General features: G+C 42.0%; 1 protein-coding gene across 9 annotated transcripts in view; it reads right to left on the reverse strand.

Annotated features, from left to right (window-relative positions):
* Positions 1-18062, reverse strand: part of EBF1 (EBF transcription factor 1) — a 385140-nt gene that overhangs the window by 139511 nt on the left and 227567 nt on the right. For all 9 annotated transcript variants that reach the window (XM_059417271.1, XM_059417265.1, XM_059417269.1 and 6 more), the window contains exon 7: positions 2403-2484. In XM_059417271.1, the coding sequence (XP_059273254.1) occupies positions 2403-2484 (82 nt within the window). The remainder of the gene's footprint in view (positions 1-2402; positions 2485-18062) is intronic.

The following is an 18062-nucleotide window of genomic DNA, read 5'->3' on the forward strand; positions in this document are numbered from 1 at the left end:
GACCTTGGGTCAGGCAGTTCTCATGCTTAATAAAAAAAGAGCACTCTTTGGGACTATAGCACTGTCACCAGGAAGAGTCTGTCAGAAACCATTAGGTATAAGACTAGACCAATGACGCTCAAGTAGGGGTAAGTTTGCATCCCCACCCCAACCAGAAAACATTACAAATGTCTGGAGACATTTTGGGTTGTCATGATTAGGCTAAGGGCTGAGGTAATTTCTCTCCTGGCCTCTACGGGTACAGGCCAGTGATGAACTATTAAACATACTACAGTGTGTAGGACAAATCCGCCCTCCCACATACAACAAAGGATTGTCTAGTCTAAAATGGCACTTGTGCCTCGATTGTGAAACCCTGTACTGACCCAGTTTTTGTGTATTACAAGTACTTTCCCCAAAAGCTAACAATTCTATTTATTATTTGCAAATTAGTTATGCATACAAATGCTGTCATTTATATATTGTGAAATAAGAAGAATCATAATTTTTATTCCATTTTAGAGCTGAGGAAACTGATGCTCTCCAGAAATTCAATTCATGCCACCCCTCATCTCAGTAGCCTTTCTACTAAATGAAGAACAACTATCTGCAAAAATAAAGCTTTCTAGATACTCAAAAATAATAGACTGAGGTGGTTTTTCATCTCCTATGAGAGCTACATCTCTATAATTTAAGGCTTTCAGACATTTCACTAACAGGTCCATTGAGGGAAAAATAAGGCCCCAGAAGTCTTACAAAAATACTCTTAGATTCCCAATGTCACCAAAGTGCACCTCTAAGTCTGTTGCCCTGAGAAGCAGAGCAAAGTGGATCCTGATATTCATAAGGCATGACATGTGTCTACTGGACATGTTTATTAGACATGAATTGGTTCGTGCCTGGATATGCCTTGTTCCTAACCCAAGCTTGGTCAAGGGACCAAGCTATGGCTCATCCCAAGACCAAAACAAGCTGCAAAACATTTTATAGTGAAACCCAACCTCATGTTGCAGGACATGGAGCAACACACTGGGGCATCATATGTGTCGTTTAGCAGCAAAGCCAACTCCATCTCAACACACACACAAAAAAGTCCTATGTGGGAAGGAGATTACTCAAGTCTTCTAACTTGGGGTCAGTAACTAGCCAGGAGAAACATTTTCCAGGAAACTAGATTCAGGGATTCTCTGTACCCATCTCTGTCAAGACAATAGGTGGTGAGGCCAAGATGATTTTACAAAAGTGGTACAGGTTCTTGGGAGAAAATGTCTTCTTTCTACTGAATTTGTTCTTTTGTGAGATCAATAAGTCTCACGTCTTAAAAAAGTATCGTCTAGGAGACAAAGAGATCTTGACGTCTGAAAATCAGTGTTCAGAATCATCCCATAACCTTTCCCCCATCAGAGGGGGAAGTTTTTCTAGATCCTCTCAGAGACCATACATTTCAATCTACACTTAAAGCTGACTGGCTATACCTAAGAGTATACTTTCAACACCAGACTGTTTTCACTGAAAGACCATATGGGTGAATACACGCGTCATTACTCTGATATATTGCACGACAACTAACGTTGACCATGCAAATGAGTTACCCATAAAATTAGATGGAAAGCAACACAAGTCTAGAACCTTGCTCTTCAAAGCAGTCTGTGGCATTGGCATCGCTTGGGAGCTTGTTAAAAATGGAGAGTTTCAGGCCCACCGGAGACCTCAATTAGCAGTTTAACAAGATCCCTGGGGGGTTCTTGACACTTTCGATTTTGAGAAGCGCCAGTATCTAGAACTTAGCAACCTTTCCTAAAACCTAACTACCATTTTGTGCTTTCAAAATTAACACTTTGCTTTCACATCTTCTTCTGTCACTAAATGTGTAATTATATGAGGCAAACACACCCCTCATGCTTTGAATGGTGGCTGATCTGACTGGTGCTTGAGAACTTTCACACGGTCTATCCAAGGACATTGCTGACACAGAACTGAGGGTCACCCATATTACACTCTAGATGTGCCCTGCTGCATCAGGGGGTCTGTTTTTAATAGACAATTACTGTGACAACTTCCAAAATTGGGAGAGGGCAACAGAGAGAAAGGAAGGAAGAAGAGGATGTAATTCTAGAAAGTACATCATTTCTATGTACTTTACTTAACCTGCAGTGGTTTAAGTCTGTGAGTCCATTCAGGAAGCCAAACTGGGCCCAGAGGACATCACTGTCTCAATCAATGACCGCAGGTGGTTTGGTTCTGATGCTCCCCTAATAAAAACAACTCCTAGAGTGCAGAGACCGGGGGGACCAGGAGTCTCACCTGCTCCTCACCTCTGGGGAAATAACTAGACTCTGTATCTTCCTCTGCCTAAGACTTTTTGTACCCTCTGTTGATATTCGTGCCATTATCAAGATTTAAGAAAGACAAGACAAACCCACCTGGAATCTCCGCATGTCACGTGGGTTTCCTGCATTCTTTAGGCAATTTTGGTTACATTTGAGGAAAAATTTCAAGAAGAACCTGTAAAGAAACAAATCATCACGGTTAGCTTTTCCATCCTGACACAGAAGGGGAAAAAAAAGTAGTAAGTCACATCTAGGTTATACATTCTGTTCTCCACGTATCTTCTGAAATGTTTAGAAAGGTGTTAGACCCAATATTTTATTTGAAGCTTTAGCCCTTGTTTTGCATCTAAGCTGGACTTTCTCTATGAAGGAAACATTCTCAGTGCTGCCAACAGATCTCACAAAAGAATTAAGCCCCCAAGGAAGTATTTTTACTCAGAGGGAAGGTCTTCACCATAATTTAAGGTAGTTTCCAATTGGGTATAATTGCCTGAGAATTACTCATGGTTCCAACGACATGTAATTTAAGCCCCATAAATTCACAAATGATGAACCAGCAAAATGCATGTTAGATGAATATAAGGAGATGGTAAACACTTTTTATTTTAGCACCTCCAAATAAAATACCTTAATTAGTAGTACCCACAAGAAGTAGATAAGATTCACATACTGACTGAAGTCCTTTGACTTCTCAAATATTTCCTGCATGTTTTTCTTATATTGCCTACTGTAGACAAAAGCTATTCGTGACTGAATAAGAACTTTGTTGCCACCTTGGTACCTGAATTTGTTCTAAAGTGAGATCCATGTGTTTTACTTGCTAGAGTGATCAAAAAAAAAAAAAAAAAAAATTTGCCAGGAACGAACCTGGTTTATACCGGCTATATTAGGGGACGTATTAATAGTGTCCACTTTAACTCTGAAAAGTGCCCCATCGTGGGTGATAAATTAGATGGCCACCTTATAGGTTTCTGAGTTATTTCTTTTTATAAAGATTTATGTACTTATTTTGTGTGTAAGGGAGAGAGAGCATGCGGGCACATGAACACACACATTGCGGGGAGGGGAAAAGGGAGAGAGAAACTCAAGCAGACTCCTGGCTGAGCAAGGAGCCTCGCATGGGACTTACTCTCAGGACCCTGAGATCATGACTGGAGTTGAAACCAAAAGATGGATGCTTAACTGACTGAGCCACCCAGGCACTCCCTGAATTATTTCTTATGTTGTAATTTTTAAAGTCTGTCACAGAAAGACAGCAGGTATCAAAGGTCCTATTAGGACATTCATGCTGGCAATCTACTCGTTCTCCACTGACCCATGTTTGGGGAAAGAAGCATTTTAAAAACCACCCTAAGGGGTGCCTGAGTGGCTCAGTCAGCTAAGCAGCTGCCTTTATCCAAGGTCATAGTCCCAGGGTCTTGGGGTCAAGCCCCATGTCAAGCTCCCTGCTCTGGTGGGAAGTCACCTTCTCCCTCTCTGTCTACCTCTCTCTCTACTCATGCTCTCTCTTCCTCTCTCTCTCTTTCAAATAAATAAAATGTTAAGAAATAAAATAAAAATAAAACCCACCCTGAGTTCTCCATCCCCTTTTTCTTTTAGGCCTATGGCTATCAGGCCCACGTATTTTCCAAAAATATTAGAATGCATTAAAATACTGGGCAGTTAAATTCTTGTAGGGATTTTCTTTTCTTCACCTTTCTCCCATTCAAGCCTGCTCTGGAGTATAAAATTCCCACCTCAATACACATAATCTGTGAAAAACTATTACGCCATGATGCCTCAGTCTGAATTTAGCTCTGAGCACAAAGTCTATTAAGCAACTAACACAGGGGTCTTCAGAAATGAGAACACAGTACAAAGTTGCACTGAGTTTAACCGATTTCTGAATACTGAACTGAGCGTGGTCCCAGAAGAATCTCTCTCCTCCCTGGTCCCTGATGGAACCCCACGTCAGGCTCCCTGCTCAGCAGGAAGTCTACTTGTCCCTCCCTCTCTCTGCCCCTGCTCATCTCTCTCTCTCTCTCCCCCATAAATAAAATCTTTAAAAATATATATAATGTAAACGTTTACCTAAAATGACTCTTTTTCAACATCATTCAACTGCCTATCAACAAAGGCTGGCCTCTGAATAATCATTTGACCTTACTTTCAGGTTCTCTCCACAGAGGCCAAAGTTCACCAACATTCCGTAGAAGAGAAATGACTCATGGGACACCACTGAAGCCCAAATTTGTAAAATGGAATCCGCTCTGTCCTTCCCTGGGGCCATCAGCTGATCCTGACTCATGTCCCCTTTCAATAGGGCAGACTTGGGAAGGGAAAAGGTTTGAGGAGGAGTCACAACCCCGAGTGCCTCTGTATTGTCCTTTCCTCTGAGCTCTCAGAAGGCCAATGCTGGGTGGCCCTGTGATCAAAAACGGCTTTCAGAAGCTAAGGTGGTGAAATCCAAGGATAATGGGTCTGCCATCTTCCTAGGGTTAAAGCCAAAGACATCTGAAATGTGAAAACTGGCTTTCAAGTAAAGCCAGTTGGAAGGGCATTTTTAAAAGCCACACCAACCCTCAAGAGAGGACTCTTTGTCACTAAAGTAACAGTGAGAATCCGTAACCCACAGCCTTTAGAAATACCCAGAATGGGGTTCATATCCCAACTTTGACTTGCGTGATTTTGGATAAATAGCTGAACTTGTGTGATTTTGGATAAGTAACTGAAGTTCTCTGTACCCCTTCTCTGTAAACTTACAGTGACCGGCTCTACCTTATCAGGTGATTGAAGGCATGAGCTGTGAGACTGCCAGGCATTGGTAAGCATGGTGACTATGGCAGCAATAACATCAGCTCCCATGTATGACATACTTAACCTGTGCTCAGCACAGCTCTAGGAACTTCAAACACATTTTCCCTAGCTAACCCCCCAAGTAACCTCTGGTATTAATCCTGTTTTACGGATGAAGAAACTGAGGTTCAGAGAACTTAAATAATTTGCCCAAAGCTTAGGAACTCCAAGCCTAGAATCCAAATTTGGTCAGAGCCTGTGACCTTAACCACTAGGCTACAGTAGTTTTAGTAATAATAGAAGTAGTGCTGTACTGATATTAGTACTAATGGTACCATTGAGAGTCATGGTACTACAATGGCATTTATACTAATAAGTGTGTGTATAAGTGAAACCATAGAGATAAGAATAATTTTGGCATTATGATTCCCTACCAGTAGCATAAATACTGTGGAGGGAGACATCATGGACATCCTCCCTCCAGGGCCCCCCACCCCCAGTTCCTCAGGGTCAATAATACGGCCGCAGGGGTGTGCTGAAGACATTTGAGCCCAGACCCGACAGCCAGATACAGGCTGTGTTAGAAGGAGCTGTCAGCACACCCTCTGGCATCTTCAAGTCAGACAACTGCTAGCCACCATGAGGGGAGCCATCTGGTGCCAAAATGGATTTTGAAAGACAAGCAAACAGGACACTAGCTCTGCCAGAGAGAAACAGAATCAAGGGAGCAGGGGATCTTCTGCCTTAACGATGAGCAGGGGCGCGGCGCCTGTCACCAGCCCATCGTTAGCACAAAAGCTATGCTGGGCACACCCCAGATCCCTGTTACCCTAAGCTGCCCTGTCACTTGGCATGCTGGCAGAAGCTCCCGCCCGCCCTCTCAACAGTGGATTGCTTGCTGAAATTGAAGTCCTGACCATCTGTCACAGGGAAGAGACGGCATCAACGGGCGCCTGGGGCCTCACACAAGCCCTTATGTGGCAAAGACGCTCTGAAGGGCCCGTTCTTTTGGGGAGAGCCAGCCTTACCCCAGGGGGAGCGTCAGGAATTCTTTCAAAGTTTCCCCTAAGTAGATGCCAAATGCCTGACCCTTTCGGATCACACTTCCTTAAAGGAACCAAGAGGAGTTAGAAGTAGGAGTTAAAAATATCCCCACTGAGAGACAGAGTTAGACGTGGCACACACATTTGGGGGATGATTTATCGGGCTGTTTTTAAGGCATTTTTAAACGGAGGACCCACACATGTCTGCTGACCTATGGAGAGGATCTCAGATTCCGAGGGGGTTTTCAACAAAGCAGAGGTTATTGTAACTCAAAACCTCACTTTTGTCTCATGAATTACCACATTTTGTGTGGCGGGTGTGTTTGATAAAGTGTTGTCAGGAGAAAGAGTGTGGCAGCCTTCTCCCGACCGTGGGAAACAGACTGGAGGCAGGACAAAGCCCCTATTGACCCTGTGGAGTTCCAAGGAGTTCCAGAAACTCCAGGAAACAGCCCAACCAGAACCAAACTCCAGTCTTTTTTCGGGGATGGAAGGGGTAGGGCAAGAAACCCAACACCTTTCTTGTTAACTTTCAATATGAATAATATCTTCTGTTCATACGGTGTGTTATAGGATTCAAAGCACTTCTATCTCGAGGGACTCACCAAATGCTCCACAGAAGTCCTATAAATTAGGCATGCCAGGAATTATCAACCTATTTAAAAGGCAAGAAAACTAAGACTCAACAAAACTAAAATATTTATCTACAGTCAAAACTAAACTCATACCCTATATTGGTCAAAGGACTTCTTACAGTATAAGGGTTTTTTCCACGAATTACAAGACTTTACAAGTGACCTGAACTGCCACTTGGTATAACTTTTTCACCCTGCATATAAGAAAATTGAGAGATCAGGAGACATGATAATAGCCACAATTATAATAGTTATGATAGCTAGAACTACAGTCCACATGTCTTGGCTTCTAGTCATATGATTTTGTTTTAAGAGAATGTTAGGTTTCCAAAAGCCAAGCCAATAAGGGCTCAACATATGAGCTATTATTGAGCTTTCAGTCTACTACCTCCATTAGGGAAGTGACAGTCATAAAACTCAAAGTGACATCCTATTAAAAGTTGTGTCTAGGTTCATCAATCAGGCTAATGTAGGACATTAGCCCATCATTGAATATTAACTGAACCAAACACACACATTTGTAGAACAAAACTGTTTATTCAATGGTTTACTTGTATCACATGTTACCAACTGATGGTCGGTATATTGAGTATCCTTCCATTTGACTAGCACAATACTGGGTATCAAAGTTACCTCTAGGCTCCCCCAAAAGGAAAATTCATTGATTAGCCAACAGAACCTACTCCAGCTATATGAAGATATAAAATAACAACAAGTAAAAATCATCTCTGTATACCTAGCACATGAAACAGAATTCAGAACCCAGTTCTGAATGTTGAGTTTTCAGTTAATCTGTTCAGTTAAACAGAATCCAGGACCTCCAAGGGGGTAGAAATGAGAACTTTCTACAATAAAAATGGCAATAGAGAATGCTGAGCAAGAACTTGGGTTGGAGATAAGATAAGCCTGAATAAATTTCTGCAGTTCCCTGAATCTCAGTGGCCTTATTAAAACATCGGGATAACAATACTTCTCTCCAGCACCACTGTGTGGCATTCATCATAATCCTAGCTTTATTGTTCAATTAATTATATGACTTTAGATAAATTACTTAACTTCTCTGAGTCTCAAATTTTGCATCTGTAAAATGGGGAAAATAACAGAACCCACTTTAGAGAGTCATTGAGAATGAAATAACATATGTGAAATGTTTAAATTGTACCCAGCATAGAAAAAGGGATCATTATTTATTTCTGGCAACTGCTCACTACCAAGCACTAAGAATGTTCAGGTTTTCAGATACAAAAAGGATTCTTTTCTCTTGGAATGTTAAGGTTAAGAAAAGAAGCAAAGACCTATGTGACCGACAAGAACTATAGGTTTCATTGAATGACCTACAAAAAGGAAAAAGAAGAAACCAAGGAGAGACAATAATGACTAGAGCCGCTTTACCCAAGGCCAAGACACATAAAGGAGGGAGGTAGCAGCTTAAATCATGGAGGACTCCGGCTAGTCAGAACTGAAGGGCGCACACCATAAAACCGACCATTAGGCAACAGCTTGTACATCATTAAATATTATGCAAAGCATTGCAGTAGATCTAGGGTGAGCAGGTTGAGTTTTTACCTCCCCCACACAAATTCTGAAAAAATCACGTTTGGATGTTTCAGCTGCTGTACTAATGTCTAGGCTGGAAAAGCAAAGCATCAAGGCACACCTAAACCCAGACATAAAACCCCCATTTGCAGTCTTAAGGCTCCCCAAAAGTTTCTCTGACTTATGCCCACAGATGGTTATGTGGCAGATAATCTTTCCTAAAGATATTCAGGACACGGAGGCTTGCTCTGCCCCTGCACAGGAAACAGCTATGTGGAAACAACTGTGGGGTCCTTTCTGTGTGAAGTTCAAGTTGCTCCCACACATACTGACTGGAAGGTAGAGAGGGAAATGCCTCACAAATCAAAGGGCCTTTTTGGAGAAGTCCTTTCCATAGACTGTTCCATCATCTTCGCCTCGACAACATAGAACTGCCTGCCTTCACGACCAAAGCTACCGCCCAGATACAACCAAGGAAGACTTTCCAGGAGTACAAGTATTCTCTCAAATTGAAAATGTTTAACCAGAAAGCAGCTGTTGCTACCCAGACCTCTCATGCTGCCAGGGGCTGTTTCAGAAACACCATCACTACCCCATGAGCCTCTTCCATGGAGAGGTAAACAAGAGTCCCATGGTCACAACCATGAAAAACAGATCTCTCTTGAAAACAGGGGAGCCAAAACAGCTAGAAAAACAAACAAACAAACAAACAAACAAAAACCTGTATTTTCAATGTCAGCACTTTTGGGTTCCTGGTACACAGAAGAAGTTGTAGAGTACAGTTCATCCATGTGAAAATATGATACCCATAAGTCTGCCAAAATCCCAAGGATGCCACAAGGGCGGGCTGAGGAGGCCAAACCTGTATAAGGGCAAAGGTTTCTCACCACCCGGCTGACCTTCTTTCCTTTTCTGATATTAAAATGCACTATTGGGAGAGGATCTGCCTTGACTCAAACCCCTGCAGGTCTGTTTGAGAGGCAAGGAAGGAAGGAAGAAAGAGAGAAATATGATGACGGAGGGGATTCTTTGCGGACGAAGCAAATTCTCTTCTCTCTCCCCACAGTGGAAGGTGGAGTGGTACCAAGTTGTGGCACTATCTTGGGGATCCCAAGGGGAGAGCATGTGGCTACCCGTATTACTGACCACTGACTTCAAGGAGTTTACTTTTTCCCCTGGCCATGATCCCTCAGATCTTGGGCATTTCTGGAAAGTGTTCTCAGTCTGAAAGGACAAACATGATCAACATGTAAAGCATTCATTACCTCAGAGTTTGGCCTTGATGGAAGAACATAATTAGCGGCAAGAATTTACAAAAAAAAAAAAAAAAAAAGTGTTAGGATAGAATAGCAGCAGACCCAAGAATTTAAAAATAGCTTTAAGAAAAAGGATTCACTGCAAATGGGTCTCCTCATGCTAGAAGTCAGATCTGAAAACTCGGAAAAAGCATCAGGATGGTGAGAAGGGAAAGACGGGAGACAAATAACCAATGGCCAACAGGGAAAGAATAAATCGCAATTCTTTAGAAATGACATGGAGAAAGGGGCGGCAGCTTAATAACCTACTGCTGCAAGGTCTGACTGGAAATTAAGTGAGAAATTATGACACGTCCAAGGAGTTGTAAACTTGGGAGTTGTAGAAAAGGCGTTCGTCTTCAGGGATACTCTTATACAACGATTACTACTCATGTGCCAAGTGTTTCTTGCCTAAAATGTATTAAGGTACAAACACTGGCCCTTGGCAGACATTTGGAGTCATCCTCATAGACTGATCCACAGCAGGAATGAGGCAGGAAACAAACTCAAGGGTATGTTTGTCCTTCTCAGGGTTGGGGACAGACTAAGGTCATAAACGGCTTTCACTACAAGGAACATGATCGCCAAGGAATCACCCAGCACAGAACTCCTGCAGACGAAGGGACAGCATCTGAGACAGGCATCAGGTGTGGGAATCCTGGGTCACTAGTACAAATCCTCCTCCAGGCGGGGAAAGAGATAAATGCAAGTGGCAACATTGCTTTAATGACAACGACACACTCCGAAAAGCCAAGCAGAAGAAGTGAGATAAGAGGAGTCTCAATGCCTCGACTTAGTCATTATTCCAGCAAACACCTGAACATACGATGTGGAGTCCCTGTTCTGTGTGCTTTCCATGTATTAATTCACAACGACACTAGGAAGAACTAATTCTATTCTTATCTCAATAACCGTGAGATACTGAGATAAAATACTTAGGTAATTTGCCCAGGATTCCCTAGCTCTAGTAAGTGGTAGAGCTTGGATTTGAATGTATACAGTTTGGCTTCAAAGACCATATCCATTAAACTACAGTCTTTTGTATTCATTCAAATTATATTATGGCAGTACAGATCATTGGCCATATCTGACTATACTCTTAGTATCATTTCCAGATTCATTCAAAATTAGAGATAAAGTCAGCATAAAAATGCCTCGTGTTGTCACTAGAATATTCCCAATTATAAATTTTGATGTTTCAATTTTGCCCATGACCACTCTTGCCTATTTCGAATGCATCTGAACTCTAAGGAAGACTTAGTCCGTGGGTGGATCTGGTAATAGAGCCAAACCAAATCGGGAGAGTGATGGCTAAAGCAAAACCAATATAATCTGGGTCTCTTGGGAGGAGTCAATGACATTTCAAGAGTTTATTTATACATTATGTAGATACCAGTGTCATAAGTCATTATCTTTGAATGTCTTTTTTGCAGACAGAAAGCCACAGGTTGAAAATCAAAGGCTTGTGACATCCCTCTGTTTAACACCTACGTGTTTAAAATTTGAAAGCAGATACATTTAGAATCTCATGTTAGAATTTCACTTTTCTTCCTGAGTCCTCAAAAGGTTTCAATATGAGTGTGCCCTGTGGAGGTGATAGACGTCAGAGAGAGATCAAAAAGTTCAAATTCATAGTAACTGAAGCATATGAGATTTTTCTGGACACTCCATCTTTCTTCAAGATGTTATCAAGTATGAACATTCAGTGCCATTCATTAAACAACCAACAAATATTTCTTGAGCCTAACGTGTACTAGGTCCCCCTTCATACCAGTTGTATCAAGATCACAATTACTCTGGTTCAAGTTTTCCTCCAAAAGAAAAATAAAACAGGAGGAACGCACTTAAAATCAAACTTCCAGGAAAACTTTTTGACTGTGAGGATGATGGAATATTTGAGCATTTGCCAAGAAAGGCTGAATACCCATGAATCTCTCAAAGTTCCTATAGATGGCAAGATTCTTCCTTTCCAGACACACTGGCCCCCCTCACCTGCCAGCACTCTTTGCGTCAGTCCCATTGAGTTCCATCCTATACCCTGAACGTAAAGTTTCCTTCCTGCCTTCACCACAGGCTGCATTCCTGGGTCTGAAATGCCTTCCCTGCTTCTACACCATCTCAGCTTCCTATAATTCTACTTATCCTTCCAGATGCTGCTAACATGCCCTGAGCCCATGAAACCTTTCCAAATACCCCAGCTAGAATTAACCACTTTGTCCTCCACTCTGTTACAGCTCTCGTCACAACTGGTCTTCACATCTCATACTCCAGTTACTTAAGTAATCCTGTGACTCTCCATGACATTACAGACCCTTTTAGAGTGACATTCTGTTCCCCACAGCATCTAGTATGGCTGTATACAGAAAACAGAAAATTGAACATCTGACTTCAATTGTCTATAAATATTAATGGCAGTAATTTTGAATTATAGCACAAAGATTCTTTCTTCTTTTGATTTTTTCCTATAAGTAGGATTACTTTAAGAAAAATAAACAGCTTTCTTGTTATAAAAATTGAAGTATCATTCAGCACAGAACCTAGGGAAAGTTGCTCTCATACTGTGATGGATAAATTAAGAACTAAAAATGAGTGTCTTTGCCAAAGTCTTTATCCTCTAGATTTGCCCGTTAATTCAAATGAGAATAGTTAAGAGCTATCCATCTCACACTTTATAAAATGTAGATCATTTATTAGTTTTACATATGCATAATTCATAAAAGACTATCAACTGGGCAGATTCCACATCACGGATGTCCTCAATTTCCTACTCCAAAAAAATTCCCAACATCAAAGTTTAAAATATTATCTGTAAGTTAAACTTGCCATTGTTCTTAAAACACTTAAGCATAACCCAAAGGGACAAAAGGACATGTAACTAATAATATGAAACGGATCTCTTCTCTCTAAAATTCTACATACCCTTCTGATGACTTTGTTGAAATCCCAGTGATCAAAGCTCTTGATGGTTTGCTATTTCTTGGTTCAGCCTACTTCCTTAAGTCATCCATTTATTCATTCAGTAACTTTCATTCAGTAAGTATTTACTAAGTCCCTACTATGTGCTAAGTAGAGGCACAGAGACAACTTTGTCCCTGCTCTTATGGAAGCTTACCGAAGTATACTTCCTAGGTCACTGGCATCAGAATTATCTGGGAAACTTGCCTGGTAGCAGTAAGTTAGGGGGTAAGATATTCAAATAATTTTCATGTACATTGGACCTTGAGAATTAATACCTACTTTATTTTTTAAAAAATCAACAGTAATGTTGTTGATAGTAAAGCAGTTGATAGTGTTAAGCATCAGAAATAGTGAACTGCAGAAAAGAGATAAACATCTTGGGGCACCTGAGTGGCTCAGTGGGTTAAGCCTCTGCCTTCAGCTCAGGTCATGATATCAGGGCCCTGGGATTAAGCCCCACATCAGGCTCCCTGCTTAGCAGCGAGCCTGCTTCCCCCTCTCTTCCCTGCTCATGCTCACTCTATCTCTGTCTCTCTCTTTCAAATAAATAAAACCTTAAAAAAAAAAAATCTTCATGTGTCACTGAAACTAGGCACAGAAACATGTTAAATCACCTCTGAGTAAGAAGAAAATTTAATTTCCTCAGCCATCCTACCTCATTCACAGCACAAACCACAGAGAAGAAAGGAGTTTCTGGTTGCCAGAGTAAGCTGATATTTGACAAATTTTTGCTTCAAAGAAAAGAAACAAGCTCACTTTTCTACCAAAAAGATAAAAAATAAAAATGAAAAAAGCCATCAGCTGAAAAGCTGTGTCCCAGGAGAAAAAGCATAGTCCTGCTAAAGATGAAAACTCTTTTTGAAACCTGCTGAAATAATCAGCACCCTGTCAAAAATCCACTCCATTTGTCTGCTCACTTTTCGGGACACGCCTCCCCTGGTCCCCATCTCAGCATCACCAGGTGCTGCCTCCCATCCTCTGTGCTCACACACTATCAGGGATAACAAATTTAATTTGAGCAATGGCTTTCATGGAAAAAAATCATCACATTCCTACACATCACACAAGCCAAGTTCAGACAAAAACAAGTGACTCCTTAATTTGTATTTAAAGCTCAGGATCAGTCTCCAAATAAAAATGACCAGTGAGCATCATACCCACAGAGCACAGACAATAATCTCATGAGCTCCAAATTATTCCAGTTTATATTATAATGATCCAATAAGTCTGCGTGTTCTAGTCCATAAAAATATAAGAAGAAATTTATCATTTTAAAATCATAATGCAAAATGGAGTCTGACACTTTATTAAGCACTATTTATCATGATATCATAAGGATGGTGATGGAAAATGAAACTAAAGCAATACTGTAGACGAACAATGACACAATTTGGTCTTTCTGGGGGTGCTTTGTAGTCACAGGTCATACTCCCTTGCCCTCCCTACCATGCGTCACTCTTTAACAGCTTAAATCAGAAACATTGGAAGTGAAACTCCAAAGAAGCTTTCATCATGAACATTGGTAAAAAAAAAAAAAAAAAAAAAAAAAAAAAAAACTTAATAAAACAAAGAATACTAGAATGGGATGAGACCTTAGAAATTTTCTAGAGCAGATATTCTTAACCTAGAGTCCATGGATGGTCTACTAGGGTTTGAACCTGAACACCTGAATGTTGTATCCAAAGTTTTTGCACACACTTTTCTGCAGAATGGGTCCATTCTGAGAGTTTTCACAGGGTGATGAAGGAATCTGTGAGTTGACTGCCCAGAATCCATCCTCTCCACTTTCATAACTGCCTTCTATCGTCCTTTTGGAAAACACTTCCTCCCCGTCACTCAAGAGTCCTTATACTGCAGCAGCACAAGCTCATTGCAAGCCTGGACAAGAGTGGTGCTTGTCATCCAGGTCTGGCCCCTCCCAACATCACATTCCCCAGCTGTGCGATGGCTCTAGAGATGGGCATGTGACCTAAGTCCAGCCAATCAGGCCCAATCCAAGCAAGTCACAGGCTACTTGTCTGAGGGGCTAAAAACCAGTTGAGTCCTGGTCTACTCGAGTTGAACCCAGAAAGATATAAAGCTGGGTTGCTTATAAATGCTAAGAGATGAATCTGCAATAGAACGTACCCCAGGGTATCAGGCAGTTCCCTCCAAATAAGGTGGAAACGTGAAGAGGGAGCTGTTGACACAATGATGGAGCTGAGAAGGGAGCAGAAGGGTGGGTCCCTAAAAGGTGTGTGTAAAAAAAAAAGAATATTTCATCTGCCGAGCCCTGGTAACTTTAGTTTATACAACAACCTCAACGTCCTATGGCCTCCCCCTTAGTCACTAACATATAGATATACCCACACATATACATAGATGTGCACCCACCACCTTGTCTGCAATGGACAGCCTTGGCTATTCTCCAGCCAGTTGCCTGCATGGAGAGCACGAGGACAGTTTTCCCAGAGCCTCCCACTTCAAGAGAAGCTGGAAACACAGATTGCTAAGGGTGAAACTTGCCAATCTTCCAGGCGATATAAGGGTCAGAAAAAACAAATCTGGAAAAGGGGGTCCCAGTTTGCCTCTCTCGTTCTAAACTGTAATCACCAAAGGAACAGCAACTCATTTGTCGGTGAGCCCAGGGCTGGGCCTTCTTTGCGTCCATCTTTGAGTTTAAAAAAAAAAAAAAATTATAGTAAGAGAACCTGCTTCTCCATTCAGTGGGTCTTCTCTCATTAAAATAACAAAAGTACTTCTTGCTATTAAAGCAGTAGCATGTTTTCTTTTGTTTTGTTATTTCTGAGAATCTTGTCACCTGAAATCCAGATGGGGTCAAGCTGGATTTTTCTCCCAGACCTTGGGCAGCTGACATGTGGGTGAAGGGAGACGTTGGGAAAAGTGTCCGCAGCTGGAGGCAAAAGTGAAGGCGGTGCATGTTCACCAGCATGAGGCTGTCCGCAGACAGTGAAGACAGACACAGGGAACGCCTCCCGTGCCCTTCTCTTCACAGCTGGATTTCCCAGGGCACTTAATTCAATCAGAAACTGTAAGGGTTAGTAGCATTTTACAACCAATTAAGCATGCAGGAAACAAAACACCTGACTCGGTGCCTTCCCCGCTCCCCCTCCCCCCCAGCTTCTGAAGAGTCTGTGGCCTCAAAAGTCAGCAGTTTGGAACTTCCTCCGTGAAAGAAGACACCATCAACCCAGTATAAACAACTCTTATCCCTTCTTACATTTACTGGGAGGACCCTTGAATCTGGTCAGGCCTCATTGACACAAGAATCACTCCCATTTTCACATAAGAAGCCCCCATTTCACTCAGCACGTGCCAGACGGGGCATTTATAGGAATCAGTCCAATGAGTCCTTACCACAAACCCATAAGTTAAGTCCTAATAATATCCCCATTTCATAGATGAATATATTGAGGCCAGAGAGGCCCAACTGTAAATGCCAGAACTGGGATCTGAAATCAGGATCCATTTCATAACAGAGAGCAAGACTGTACCGTTGGGCTCACTGCTTATCCTTGGACGCAGTTAGAAATTAAACTGTGATTAGAGTAGGCTTCTGGTATTATAAGGATAAACCTCTTCCGATGAAAAAGAGTTATCCAGTCTTCTCTAAATCAATAACCAAAAAAAAAAAAAAAAAAAAAAAAAAAAAAAAAACCAAAACAAAACAAACAAACACAGGCTACAGTTTTAAAACCATGTTTCACTTAGAAAATATTTATTTTCTAACTTTTATTCAATTAATCTTCAAGAAACCCTTGAAGGATGTGGTAGGGGTAGGTAAAGTCACCCCCATTTAACTACAGAGGTTCAAAAAGGTCAAGTGACACAGCCAAAGCCATCCAGCTGATTAGCGGCAGCCTCTGTTCCAATTCCTAAGCTCTCCAGCCATGGGGGCTTCCTCTCACCTCCAAAAACATGTCCAGCTCTTCCCCACCCTAGCCCTGAAAGGATCTGGCCCAAGTTCTTTCTCATCTTTTAGGTCTCCCACAGACATCACCTCCCCAGGGATGCCTTCCCTGCATCCTGCCTCAATGGGCCCCCTCCAGTCCCCATCACTTTTTACCCAGAACCTGACAGCGCTTGGCATCTGATAATCAAATACTCGCTAAATGAATGGACGAGTAACTGTATGGATTCCTGAGGGATTCCCAATTTTCTGATTTTTTTGACTTTTAATAATGACTTAATGGACAGGATTTTCTCCCTAGTATATCTAGCCAGATCCTCTTGTAGAGGGACAGATAAACATAAATATGGTCCCCAAAATATTTAAGCACCCACCTTGAGTTGACTTAAGACCACGATGGGAGCTCCCTGCCCAAAATAGACACACTTGGTCTTTAACGTCTTTCCTAATTGACTCAAAGCTAGATTCTTAGGGATGGAAAGAAGACCCACACCACAAGGGAAAGAGAAATAAAATGGTGATAAATGACTCGTTTCCCACTAAAACAAAAGGACAGTTATGCTGAGAAAAGGCTGCAGGTGGGTATGAAAGGCTGTAGGAGGGGTCCCTGGGTCTTCCCCCTGAGTTTTCATCTGTCACTCCAGGCGCTGCTGCTGATGGCAACCATGTGAAACCTGATACAATTCCCCCACCCCCAACTGGGGCCATGAGCTGTGGAGAGAGAGCACTGGGTCTGCTGGGACTTCAGTCTACTTCCAGATCCATTTCCCTGAACCCAGAGCATATTTTTGAGTCTAATTTTAATAAAGAAGGCTCTTTCCTTACAAAGATAATGGTGATGATAAATTTTCCTCAAAGGGACCCACAGCCTGGGAAAATAGGAGATTGCCTGTATTTTACCTTGAACTGTGGATGGGATCAAGTTTGTGTGCAAGCTCTAATGTGATGACTCTTAACCAAGATGACTCAGGGTACAAGTTTCCTTCTGACCATGGCTGACTTTCTTTTTAGGGGGAAGACTGCTCCCAAGTAGCCTAGTTGAATCCTTTACCAAGTGTTAGGCTTTAGAAGTAATGAGTAAAAGCATAGCTACAGTTTATTGAGTGGTTACTATGCGCCACATACTGTGTTTGATGCCTACTTTGTTTTAATTCTCAGTGTAGCCTTGCAATCCCCCCCACCCACCCATCCACCCTCCACCACCACCCAGTTCGCCAAGGAAGAATACAGCTGAACCACAGAGAGATTAGATAACTTGCCTGCCAACTGACAGGGCACCGCAAGCATCGATAAGGTTTAAATGCAGTCTCCCTAGGCAGCTTGTGTTCTGAAAGTGAGAACAAGGCTCTCTAGGAACCCAGGCTCTCTGTGCAGCTGGGAGGTGCACCAACGGATATGCTCTGGCACCTCCTGGATTGTTCTGTCCTTAGACATTGTGTGCTAAAAATCTGTGCACATGCCTCTCCGTTAAAAAAAAAAAAAAAAAAAATTAAAGCTTCCTTCCACTTCTGTAGCACCCCTTTCCTTCATGATCTGGACCTAACCTACCCCTGTGACCTTCTTTCTCCTGGGTCACCTCCCAGCTTCCACGACCACGACAC

This window comes from Mustela nigripes, chromosome 12 (genome assembly GCF_022355385.1).
Source record: "Mustela nigripes isolate SB6536 chromosome 12, MUSNIG.SB6536, whole genome shotgun sequence".
NCBI lineage: Eukaryota > Metazoa > Chordata > Mammalia > Carnivora > Mustelidae > Mustela > Mustela nigripes.